At 65.7% G+C, this 11,959-nt stretch overlaps 1 protein-coding gene across 1 annotated transcript in view; it reads left to right on the forward strand.

Moving 5' to 3' along the window:
- The first annotated feature begins 3,674 nt into the window (after positions 1-3,674).
- POU2F2 (POU class 2 homeobox 2) overlaps positions 3,675-11,959 on the forward strand; it is a 59,304-nt gene continuing 51,019 nt past the window's right edge. Inside the window, exons 1-3 of the mRNA XM_075070704.1 lie at positions 3,675-3,728; positions 10,530-10,643; positions 10,943-11,140. Coding sequence (XP_074926805.1) covers positions 3,675-3,728; positions 10,530-10,643; positions 10,943-11,140 — 366 coding nt within the window. The remainder of the gene's footprint in view (positions 3,729-10,529; positions 10,644-10,942; positions 11,141-11,959) is intronic.

The raw sequence follows: 11,959 nt of genomic DNA on the forward strand, positions 1-11,959 counted from the left end.
CGAGGGAGTGTGGAAGGCCGCGGAGGGAGGGAGGGGGGTGACCCAGTGTGTGGGGAACGAGGGAGTGTGGAAGGCCCCAGAGGGAAGGAGGGAGGGGGTGACCCAGTGCGGGGGGAACGCGGGAGTGTGGAAGGACGCAGAGGGAAGGATGGGGGTGACTCAGTGTGTGGGGAATGAGGGAGTGTGGAAGGCCGCGGAGGGGGGTGACCCAGTGTGTGAGGAACGAGGGAGTGTGGAAGGTTGCAGAGGTAGAGGGGTGACCCAGTGTGTGGGGAACGAGGGAGTGTGGAAGGCCTCAGAGGGAGGGAGCAGGGACCCAGTGTGTTGAGAACGAGGGAGTGTGGAAGGTTGCAGAGGAAGGGAGCGGGGAACGAGGGAGTGTGGAAGGCCGCAGAGGGAGGGAGCGGGGAACGAGGGAGTGTGGAAGGCCGCAGAGGGAGGGAGGGGGGGATCCAGTGCGGGTGGAACGAGGGAGTGCGGAAGGCCGCAGAGGGAGGGAGCGGGGACCCAGTGTGTGGGGAACGAGGGAGTGTGGAAGGTCACAGAGGGAGGGAGCGGGGACCCAGTGTGTGGGGAACGAGGGAGTGTGGAAGGCCGCAGAGGGAGAGGGGTGACCCAGTGCGGGGGGAACGAGGGAGTGTGGAAGGCCGCAGAGGGAGAGGGGTGACCCAGTGCGGGGGGAACGAGGGAGTGTGGAAGGCCGCAGAAGGAGGGAGCGGGGAACAAGGGAGTGTGGAAGGCCGCAGAGGGAGAGGGTGACCCAGTGTGTGGGGAACGAGGGAGTGTGGAAGGCCGCAGAGGGAGGGGGGGATCCAGTGTGTGGGGAACGAGGGAGTGTGGAAGGCCTCAGAGGGAGGGGGGGATCCAGTGTGTGGGGAACGAGGGAGTGTGGAAGGCCGCAGAGGGAGGGGGGGATCCAGTGTGTGGGGAACGAGGGAGTGTGGAAGGCCGCAGAGGGAGGGAGCGGGGACCCAGTGTGTGGAGAACGAGGGAGTGTGGAAGGCCGCAGAAGGAGGGGGGTGACCCAGTGCTGGGGGAACGAGGGGCGAGTGAGGGAGTTCCGGCCCTGGGGCCAGGGGGGGAGTCAGCGACGAGCAGCCAGACCAAGAGGGTTGAAGGAAAGGGTCCATAGACTAGAACAAGGGGGGCTGGACATTCCGGGAACTCGGAACGTTGGATTATAGGAAGGTTCCGAGGCGGAACGTTCTGTTGGAAGATTCTGGTCTGGCTCTTGGGGTCCGGAAGGTTCCATAGCGGCACACTGGAGAGCGGGATGATTCCAGGACTGGATCGTTGGGGATGGAAGTTCCAGGGGGTACTGGGTCTGGACCTTGGGTGGGGAAGATCGGGGATGTGAATGGTGACGCTGGAGTTTCCATGACTAGAAACAGTGGGTGGAAGGTTCCGGGCTTGGAAATCTTGGTGGTGAGGTCAGGGCTGGAATTTGGCTGAAGGTGTCCATGGACTAAACGTGGGATGGGAAGTGGTTCGGGCTGGAGGTCGGGGACGAGCTGTTTGCACTTGGGGGACCCCTTCCTCAGCCAATCGAACGGCGCTCGGGCGCCCCCCACCTGTCCTCGGCCCCGGGCCCAGAGCTCAGAGCAGCCTGGCAGGTTGGGTGGCTTGGGGTTGGGCTGAGATTGGAGCAGGGGGACGTCTCTCTCCTCATGCAGCATTTACATTGAGGTCGGAAGTGGAGCACTTAATGAAGTTTAATGGAGTTTTAATTAGCGTCAGCGTCAGCTGGGACAGCGAGTGACCAGGCACCACTGAGGCCCTGCCTGCACCTGCTCGCCCCGCAGCCTCCACAACTCTCCCCCATAGGGCAGCCAGCCTCTGGGGCAGGGAACAGGGCCAGGGCCTCTCCCTCTAGGGGGCGTCCGGCCTCCGATCTGACCCAGGTGGGCTGCTGGGTGGGGCGGTCCAGCTCCAAACATTCCATCTGGCCCCATCTGAATGCTCATTCAGTGACGCCACTTCATGATGTGGGTTCACCAGGACTACAGCCCCCCATCCCCAGGGCAGGAGTTTCCCTAAATCCCCCAGCCTCCAAAGGCACCAGGCCAGGCTGTGTGCACCCCCCCCCCCATGTCTGTAGCCTTGTGTCAGTAAGGGGGGCTCCACCATGACCCGACGACCGCCTGAGCCCACTAAGCCGGCCCACTGAGGGGACAAGCTTGTCTCAGTCTGCGCAGCGAGGACTCAGGGCCTGACGGACAGCTCTGCCAATTGGCAAATTGGGCAGGGAGACTCCAGTTGTGGGGGTGAAGGGGGATGGTGGGAGGGGGAGGGACACGGCCCTCGCCCTGCCTCCTTAACCCCATCTACCCCTCCCACCCCAGCTGAGGCCCAGGGGCCTTGGCATGCTGAGCTTACCCACAGCGGTCGGCTTGAGGGAGAATTGGCAGGATGCAGTGGGGGCTGGTGGTTAGAGCGAGGGGGGAGCCTGGACTCCTGGGTTCATCTCCCCAGCCTCTGGGGAAAGTGGGGTCTAGTGAGTTAGAGCAGGGGGGTTGGGAGCCCGGACACCTGGGTTCTTTCCCGCAGCTCTGGGAGGGGAAGTGGGGTCTAGTGTTAGAGCAGGGGGGCCTGGACTCTCCCTGCTCTTTGTGTGTGACCATTGGGCAAATTCCGCTCCTTTTGGCTTTTTCTGCATCTCCCCCATGAGGCACGTGTCCGGGTCTGTGCGAAATCTGCTCTCTCACGGATGGCTTTAATTCTCTCCCGTCTTGTATTGAGGGAGGGGCGGGGTGAGTCCCCCTAGTTCGGGCCTCGATCCCTGGGCGAGGGGAAGCAGGCAGCAGAGCACTGAGCCTTGTGCAGTGGTGACCTGTGGTGCCGGGGCGGGGGCTCAGGAGGCAGACGGCGCTGGGGGCGGCATGCAATGCGGGCTGGCTGGTCAGAGCCCGCGGCCCCCCCTGCCGCCCCCCGAGGCTCATCGATCGGCAGCCGAGACATGCCTGAACCATTTCCCATTGTCAGATAAAACCCCGCTGGCAGCCCCGGCGGGGAGGGAGCTGGGGCTGAATGGACATGCCCCCAGGAACACCCCCGCCCTCCCGGCCAATCATTCACCTGCTGTTTCTCTCCCTCCATCTCCCGTCTTTCCCCGCTGGTCCCATCTCTGCCTCCCCCCCCCCCGTACTGGGGAGAATTATTTGCACTGAGGAAATGCAAGTGTCAGCTGGTGCCCTTTCTGTGCGGCAGAGAATTAATGTGGGGCCTACACAATATTGGGTCTCACACGCTGTGCCCCTGCAAGGGCTGTGGAGAGGGAGACCCTAAGGGGACAGAAAAAGGTTGTGGGGGTGCAGGTGACGGGAGAGGAAGGTGCAAGCAAGTGTGTGAGGGAAGGGGAAGAGGCAGGTGAGGGTGTGAGGGCAGGGGAAAGTGCAGATGAGTGTGCAAGTCAGAGGAAGGTGCAGGCAAGTGTGCAAGGTCAGGGGAAGAGGCAGGTGAGTGTGCAAGGTCAGAGGAAGGTGCAGACAGTGTGTGAGGGTAGGGGAAGATGCAGGTGAGTGTGCAAGGGCAGGCGGAAGTGCAGGTGAGTGTGCAAGGTCCCAGAGGAAGGTGCAGGGAAGTGTGCAAGGGCAAGAGGAAAGTGCAGGCAGGTGAGCAAGGGCAGGGGAAAGAGGCGTGAGTGAAGTTTGAGGGCAGGGTAAAATGCAGGCCGAATGTGCGAGGGCAGGGAAGGGGCAGGCAGTGTGCAAGGGCAGGAGAAGGAACAGGTGAGTGGCAACAGCAGGGGAAGGAGCAGGTGAGTGTGCAACGCACGGGGAAAGGGCAAGGCGAGAGTGTGAGGGCAAGGGAAACTGCAGACCAGTGTGCGAGGGCAGGGGAAGGGCAGGCAAGTGTGCAAAGTCAGGAGAAAGGAGCAGGCGAGTGTGTGACAGTAGGGGAAGGGGCAGGTGAGTGTGCGAGCATGCAGGGGAAGGGGCAGGCGAGTGTGTGAGGGCAGGGAAGGAGCAGATGAGTGTGCAACAATCAGCAGGGGAAGGACCAGGTGAGTGTGTAGATTGTGGGGGACACAGACGTGCACCATGGAAGATGCCCCCACCAGGCCACTTCCTGGGTCTGGCCCAGCTTGGGAGAGGCTGGGGGCCGGGTCGCACCTCGCCCACAAAGCACCCCTGCTTGGAGAGGCTGGGTCACCCACGCCCCACGCCTAGCCCAGCCCCATGCCTGGGCCTGACCCCCCCCATGCTGCAGCCCCATCTCTGCCAGTCCCCACTCCTGCCCTACGCCGATCTCGGGGAGCACCCCGCCCGGCCTTTTCCTCCTACCCCACCAGCCAGGGAAGCGCCCCCGGCCTTTCCTAATCATCCCAGCCCGGGGAGTGTCCCCTGGCTCATTCCTCCACCTCCCTCCAGCCCAGAGAGCGCACCCCTGGCCCTTTCGCCTACCCCCCAGCCCCGGGGAGCGCCCCCGCCCTTCCCCCTCACCTCCACCCCCCCCCCCCTCAGCCCTGGCGATCATACCCCGCCTTCCCCTTGCCCCTGCCCCACCCCCGGGGGAGCGTCCCCTGGCCCTTCCCCCTCACCCCCCAACCTCCGGGCAGCGCCCAGCCCTTCCCCCTCTCTCCCCGCTCCCAGCCCGGGCGCATTCCCCGGCCCCTCCGCCCTTCCCCCTGCCCCCCAGCCCCAGGGAGCGTCCCCAGCCCTCTCCCCTCGCTCCCCTGGCCCACATCTCCTGGGAGCGTCCCCCAGCCCTTCCTCCTTGCCCCTGCCCACCCAGCCCAGGGAGCGTCCCTGGCCGTTCCCCCCCCCAGCCCAGGAGCGCCCCGGCCCTCCCCCTCACCTCCACCCCCCTCACAGCCTGGGGAGCATGAGCCTCAACCCTCACCTCTTGTCCGCACAGCCCATCAACACCCCCCTCAGATTCCCCCCGCCGCCAGCCCTTGTCAGTGCTCCCCAGACTCTTCACCCCCCCAACCCTACAGCCCCCCCCCAGCCTCCTCATAGCGCCCACGGGCCCCACAGCCTCTGATGCTGCCCCAGTCTGTGTCCTCACAACGCCTCCCCGGCCTCGATAGCTGCCCGCCAGCCAGGCTGACCCCTGGGGGGGTTGGGGGCCCACTGAGAGATGGGAACAGGGGAGTCCGAGGTGCCAGGAGTGGGGGGCGGCTTGGGGGGCTGGGTGTGAATCTTCATGCGGTTCTGCTGCCCCCTGGCGGACAGCGGCTGAGGCGTAGGTGCTCCCTGAGCGGTTGCTGTGAGTGCCAGACCCGGGGCAGATTGTGTGTGTGTGTCAGAGCCAGGGGCCCTGTCGCACGGGGCTGGGCATGTCTCCGTGTCGGGGGCTCTGTCGCACGGGGCTGGGCGTGTGTCCGTGTCGGGGGCCCTGTCACACAGGGGTGGGCGTGTGAACGTGTCGGGGACCCTGTCGCACGGTAGTAAGCGTGTGTCTGTGTCGGGGGCCCTGTCGCACGGAGGTGGGCGTGTGTCTGTGTCGGGGACCCTGTCGCACGGGGGTGTGTGTGTGAACGTGTCGGGGACCTTGTCGCACGGGGGTGAGCGTGTGTCCATGTCAGGGTCCTGTTGCAAGCAGGGTGGGCATATGCCCTGTCACATGGGGGATGTGCATGTGTCCTTTTCAGGGGGCCTGTTGCATGTTTGGTATGTGTTTCTGTGCCACGGGACCTGTCGCACACCAAGTCTATGTGGGTCTCTGTCAAGGGCCTTGTCACATGCAAGGTGTGCCTGTGTCTGTGCCAGAAGCTCTGTTGCACACTGTGTGTGCATGTATTTGTGTCAGAGGTTCTGTTGCACACCATGTCTGTGTGTCTGTTCCAGGAGCTCTGTCATGCTGGGTGTTCATGTGTTCGTGCTAGGGGCCCTGTTGCACAGCAGGTGTGCAGGTGTGTGTGCTGCAGGCCCTATTGCACGCCTCGTGAGCCTGTGTTTGTGCCAGGAGCTCTGTTGCATGCGGGTGTATGTGTGTCTGTGCCAGGAGCTCTTTCACACGTGGGTGTATGTGTGTCTGTGCCAGGAGCCCTGTCGCACGCGGGTGTATGTGTGTCTGTACCAGGAGCTATGTCGCACGCGGGTGTATGTGTGTCTGTGCCAGGAGCTCTTTCACACGCGGGTGTATGTGTGTCTGTGCCAGGAGCCCTGTCGCACGCGGGTGTTGTATGTCTGTGCCAAGGAGCTCTGTCGCACGCGGGTTATCGTGTGTCCTGTGCAGGAGCCCTGTTCGCACGCAGGTAGTAAACTGTGTGTCTGTGCCAGAGCCCCTTCGCACGCGGGTGTATGTGTGCTTGTACAGGAGTCTGTCGCCTTGATATGCGGGGTGTATTGTGTGTCTGTGCCAGGAGCTCGTTCACACGCGGGTGTACTGGTGTGTCTGTGCCAGGAGCCTGTCGCACGCGGTGTATGTGTGTCTGTGCAGGAGCCCTGTCGCAACGCGGGTAGTGTGTCTGTACAGGCAGCTTGTCGCATCATGGGTGTATGGTTGTCTGTGCCAGGAGCCCTGTCGCACGCGGCGTGTACGTGTATCTGTGCTCGCAGGCCCTGTTGCCGCCTGGGCGTGCCCTGTGTCTGTGCCAGGAGCTCGTGCACGCGGTGTTTTCTCACCCCTCGCCTCCCCTGGCAATTTCCTCCCAGCTGACTTCCTGCTGCCCGCCGCGTTCCCTCCCTGCCCCCTGCTCCTTCCCTCTCCTCTCCAGGGGGTGGGGGTGGGAACTCCCCCTTGCCTCTGTCCCTGGATGCCTCCCGTCACCCCTCCCGACCGCCGGCACCACGCTGCCAGGGCCCCAAGCATCTGAGCTCAACCCGCCATGGTGAACCCCGACGTGGACTGCCAGTAGGGGTGGAATCAGGAGCAGGGGCTGGGCTGGGGGACCTGGAGGGGGTGGGTCAGTTCCTCTGCCTGGACCCCTCTGCATCTGGCCTCTGTTCAATGGGGTGGTGGGGTCCCGGCAGGCGATGCTGGTGGAAGTGGGGCAGGGGCTTGTTGGTGGGTGGGGGGCTGGGTGTGGGGGGAGCCTGGCCTGGGGATTGCTGGCCTGGGGTGGGAGGCACTGGCTGTGGGGCCACTGGCCATCGGGGCACTGCTGGGGGGGGCCACTGGCCATGGATGCAGGCTTGGGGGAGGGAATGCCTGTTATGGGGGCTGGCTGGGTGGGCCATTTTCTGCAAATTGGGAGCACTTTGCTGTGGGGTGGGGTGCTGCTGTGGGGGTGGCCCATGGATAGGGCCTAGCCCGTGGGATGGTGGGTGCGGCCGTGGGGGCTGGCCCGTGGTGGGGGCCTCTGTCAGGTGGGGAGTGCTGGCTGTCGGGGCCCTGCCTGTGGGGAGTGGGGCCTGCCGTGGGGTGGGGGGCTGGTGTGAGGGGCTGACCCTGGGGTGGGGGCTTCCATGGGGTGGGGGTCTTGCCATGGGGGGCTGACCTGTGTTGGGTGGGGTGCGTGGCTGTGGGGCCCTGCCTGTGGGGTGGGGCTCCGTCGGGGTGGGGGTGCGCGCCGTGGGGGCCCTGTCATCGGGGTAGGGGCTGGCTGGGGGGGCTGGCCCGAGGTGGGGGGCCTGCCTGGGGGGCGGCTGGGGGGCCGGCGGTTCCGCGGGGTATTTTTAGCCTGGGTTCAGTAATCTGAGGCTTTTTAAACAGCTAAAATGCGAAAAGGGAAACACATAGGAGAAGGAAAGTGCTGGGGAGGGATTGGCCAGGCCCTGCCCCCGCCAGCCTAGGGCATCGCACCAGCAGGGCCCAGCCCCCCAGCCAGGGCCGCAGTGGCAGACAGGGACTCCCATTGCCCCATGCGGCCACCTGGCCCTCGCTGCGACTAGCGGGAGGCTGGCTGGGGGGGGCTCAGGCTGGGCCTGGAGTCCAAAGGCTGAAATCGGCCGGGGCGGGCAGGTCGGGGGACGACTCCCCCCAATGGCCCAGGGAGTGGATGGATCCACGACGGGGCCAGAGAGCAAGACGCCGGGGGCGCAGCCGCACAGCTCGGGACGTCAGGCATGGCCTGTGGGACAGCCCTCGGCGTACCTGCCGCCAGCGACCCAGCCCACCGTGTCCACCCAGCGACCTGCCCCCATGTACCCCCCTCAGGGTACCCACCCGCCCGCACGTCCCCAGCCCCGTACCGGGCGCCCCTGTGTATCCCATCCACGAACCCTGCCCAGTGTCCCTCTCCCTGGTGTACGCATCCCCAGCATACCAGGCCCCCTGCGTACTCTGCTCCCAGCGACCCCACCTCCCGGCCTATTCCTGCCCACCGTCCCCTCCTCCAGTGTATCCACCCCCAGCATACCAGCCCCTGGTGTATCCATCTCAGCGTACTGGCCCCAGCGTACCTGCTCCCTGGTGACCCCACCGCCCGCATACCCCAGGCCGCTGTGTACTGCCTCCCAGCGTAGCCCCTGCCCGGCCTACTCTGCCCCCATAACGCCCCCCCAGCGTCCACCCCCTGTGGTACCGAGCCCCGCGTAACCCTGCCCCCGGCACCTTGGGAACATTGCCACCCCCCCTCCCGTCCCCTATCCCCATCCCAGAATCGCCAGCACAGAGCCTGCCCCACCCGCCTGTCTGTGTTTCGGGTTTGGTGCGGTGACTCAGTCCCTCATGCAAATGAGCAGAGGCGCTCTTGGCAGCCTGGCTCTGGCACTGGTCCCCGGGGGCAGCAGAGCCAGCTGAGGGCAGGCAGGAGCTGGGGGTGTCGCGCGGCCTTAGGGGCAGGGAACCCCCTGGGGCTGGCCAGGAGGGCGAGCAGGCGACGGGACAAGGCAAGGGGTTAAATTTCCGATACCAAGGTAATTCTGGGGGGGGATTGGGGTGGGGAGCAGGGTTGGGAGGGGGAGTTGGCTGGGTGTGTGGGGCACCCCGAATTGGTCGGTGGGGGAGGGCTGGGGAGAAATCTCGATGGGGGGGTAGGCTTCAGGAGTGGGGAAGCCCCCTGAGAGCACGTGAGAGGGGAGGGGAAGGCCCATGTCTTCCTCTCCCCAGGGTTGGATCAGGGCCAGCTTTCTGTGCCCCACCTTAGCTGGCTCCCTGCTGCCCCCCTCCGACACAGTCATTGAGCACCAACAGGGTCCAAAGGGGGGTGGGCCGGGAGCCAGGACTCCTGGGTTCTCTCCTGGCTCTGGGAAGCGGTAGGGCCTTAGTGGTTAGAGCGGGGAGGGGGACCAGGAGACGGCTGGGTCCGCGGCGTTATTCATCGCTCCCGTTTTCTCTCTCTGAAATAAGAAGTCTAAGCCACTGGAGCTGGAGAAGGCAGAGTGGACCACATGGGGGCCACACAGTACCCGATAACCCTGCTGGGGCTGCCCCTCCACCACGTCTCTCCCCCCAGCGGAGCCCACGAAGGGGGTCAGGAATGAGGCCCTTAGTAGGCCCTGTGGAATGCCTCTGGTTTGGGGGGCCAGGGCCCTGGGGAGTGGGGATCGTGAGGCGTTTTGATCCTCTGGGGGCAAGAGACGAAGGTTTCATTTTCTTCTTTGTATTCCAGGACACAGAAACGAAACGGTCCGACGCAAACCACCAGGTGATGAGAAGGGGAAGTTGCAGGGGGCCGAGGGAGAGCCGTGCAGGGGGAGTGTGGCAGGGTCCCAGAGAGTGGGGTGGGGGGGGGAGGCAGGAGGGGGAGCAGAGGGTTGGGGGTCAGGGACCAGCAGGGCTGGGGGATCAGGTGCGGGGAGGAGCTGGGGTCTGGAGAGCATGGTGCAGGTGGGGGGAGCACAGTGGGGTTGGGGGGAACGGAGGCAAGGAGGGTCCCATTCCTCACTGACTGCGGGTCCCCCATCTGGTGCAGACCCGCAGAGCAAGCAGCCCCATTCTCCCCGCCCCTATATAGGGCCAGCCCGAGGTAAGAATGTGCTGGGGGGCTGGCACTGCCTGGGGGGCCGGTGGGGGGCCAGGCCTCAGGGGGGAGCTGTACTCACTGGGGGGCCGGGGGGCTGTGCCGGGGGGCTTACCTTGCTGGGGGCCAGTGGGGGGCCATGCCTGGCAGGGGGCCATGCTGTTCCCAGGGGTTTCCACCCCCCCACCCCGTCCTGGTTTCTCGGTTGCTGGTTGCGGGCGATGATCAGGGGGTGGGGGGGGGGAAATCCCGGGCCCCGGGGCGGCAACAGGAAGCGGCTCAGCGGGCGGGGGGGGGATGGGGAAAGCGCATGAGCGAGCGCACACCACCCCCAGGCTCAGCCCTCCACAAGCTGGGGACTAACCCCCAGGACATTGTCAGGTAAACCTGGTCTTGTCCCCCTCGCAGTCCCCCTGCCCCTAACCAATCCCCATGCGGCAGGGCTGGGGGAGGGATCTCCATGCCAGCACCTCAGAGTTTCCGAGGGGGGGAGGTCCCGGCTCCATTGGGGAGGGAGAGATCAGCGTGAGAAATGGCCAGCTGGCCGGGCCAAGTCCCCTGCCAGGCCACCCCTGACCCCCACCCCCTCTGCTCATACGCCCCCGACTTCTGACCCCCCATCCCCCCCGGCTCCTGCCCTGTACCCCCACAGCTCTTGGGCCCCCACAGGCCCCAGCTGTGACCCTTGACCCCCCGCAGTGCCCTGCCCCCCTGACCCGTCTCTCTTCTCCCCCAGATCAAGGCAGAGGACCCCTCGGCCCTGCCTCCAGCTCCAGCACCAGCCCCCCCGGCCCAGCAGCCGCACCTGCCCCAGGCTCAGCTCATGTTAGCCGGCAGCCAGCTGGCCGGGGTGAGTGGGGGCCCCCGGTGGTGAGGGGGGTGATGGCCCTGGGGTGGGGGGTGGGGGCTGGCTCAAGGGGCAGGAAACAGCACGGGGCCTTTCCCCTGCAGGGGGCGCTGGCTCCCATCTGGCCCCAGTGTGGGCTGAGGGGGGTCCCCAGCTGGTGCTCTTGTGCTAACAGGGGTGGGGGCTGCTTTGCCGCTCACTGGCGCTTCCAGGGGGGATGCGCTGGGACTAACCTGCTGCTTCCCCTCTCTGTCCCCCTCCCCTGCCCGCACCCCCTGCACCCCGGCTTGCCCGGCCCCCAGCTGACGGCCCTGATGCCCGCCCAGCAGCAGCTCCTCCTGCAGCAGGCGCAGGCGCAGCTCCTGGCAGCGGCCGTGCAGCAATCCAACGCGGCCGCTGCAGCCAACGCCGCCAGCCAGCCGCCGGGGGGTGAGGCGCCCCAGAGCCAGCCGCAAACGCCCCAGCTGGCTCTGTCGCAGCCCATCCAGCTCACCGCGCAGGTAAGGGATGCCCCCACAGGTGGCGCTGCAGCGCTCTGGGCACAGCGGAGGGGGGGGGGTCACTGCATCACACTGGGCACTGCAGGGGTCACTGCATCGCTCTGGGCACAGTGGGGGGGGTCACTGCATCACACTGAGCACTGTGGGGGAGTCACTGCATCGCAACAGGCACGGCGGGGGTCACTGCATCGCTCTGGAAACGGTGTAGGGGGGTCACTGCTTCACACTGGCCACTGCAGGGGTCACTGCATCACTCTGGACATGACAGGGGATCGGTGCATTGCTCTAGGCATGGCAAGGGGGTCACTGCATCACACTGGCACTGCAGGGGGGTCACTGCATCGCTCTGGGCACGGTGTAGGGGGGTCACTGCTTCACACTGGCCACTGCAGGGGTCACTGCATCACTCTGGACATGACAGGGGATCAGTGCATCGCTCTAGGCATGGCAAGGGGTTCACTGCATCACACTGGCACTGCGGGGATCACTGCATTGCTCTGGGCATGGTGTAGGGGGGTCACTGCGTCACACTGGGCACTGCGGGGGTCACTGCATCACTCTGGGCATGGTGGGGGGGTCACTGCATCGCTCTGGGCATGGCAGGGGGGTCACTGCATGACACTGAGCACTGCAGGGGTCACTGAATCACACTGGTCACTGTGGGGGGTCACTGCATTGCTCTGGGCACTGCGGAGAGTTTCTGCATCGCTCTGGGCATGGGGGGGGTCCCTGCATCACACCAGGCACAGCAGGGGGGTCGCTGGATCACACTGGACACTGCAGGGGGTCGCTGGATCACACTGGGCACTGCGGGGGGTC

This window comes from Chelonoidis abingdonii, chromosome 11 (genome assembly GCF_003597395.2).
Source record: "Chelonoidis abingdonii isolate Lonesome George chromosome 11, CheloAbing_2.0, whole genome shotgun sequence".
NCBI lineage: Eukaryota > Metazoa > Chordata > Testudines > Testudinidae > Chelonoidis > Chelonoidis abingdonii.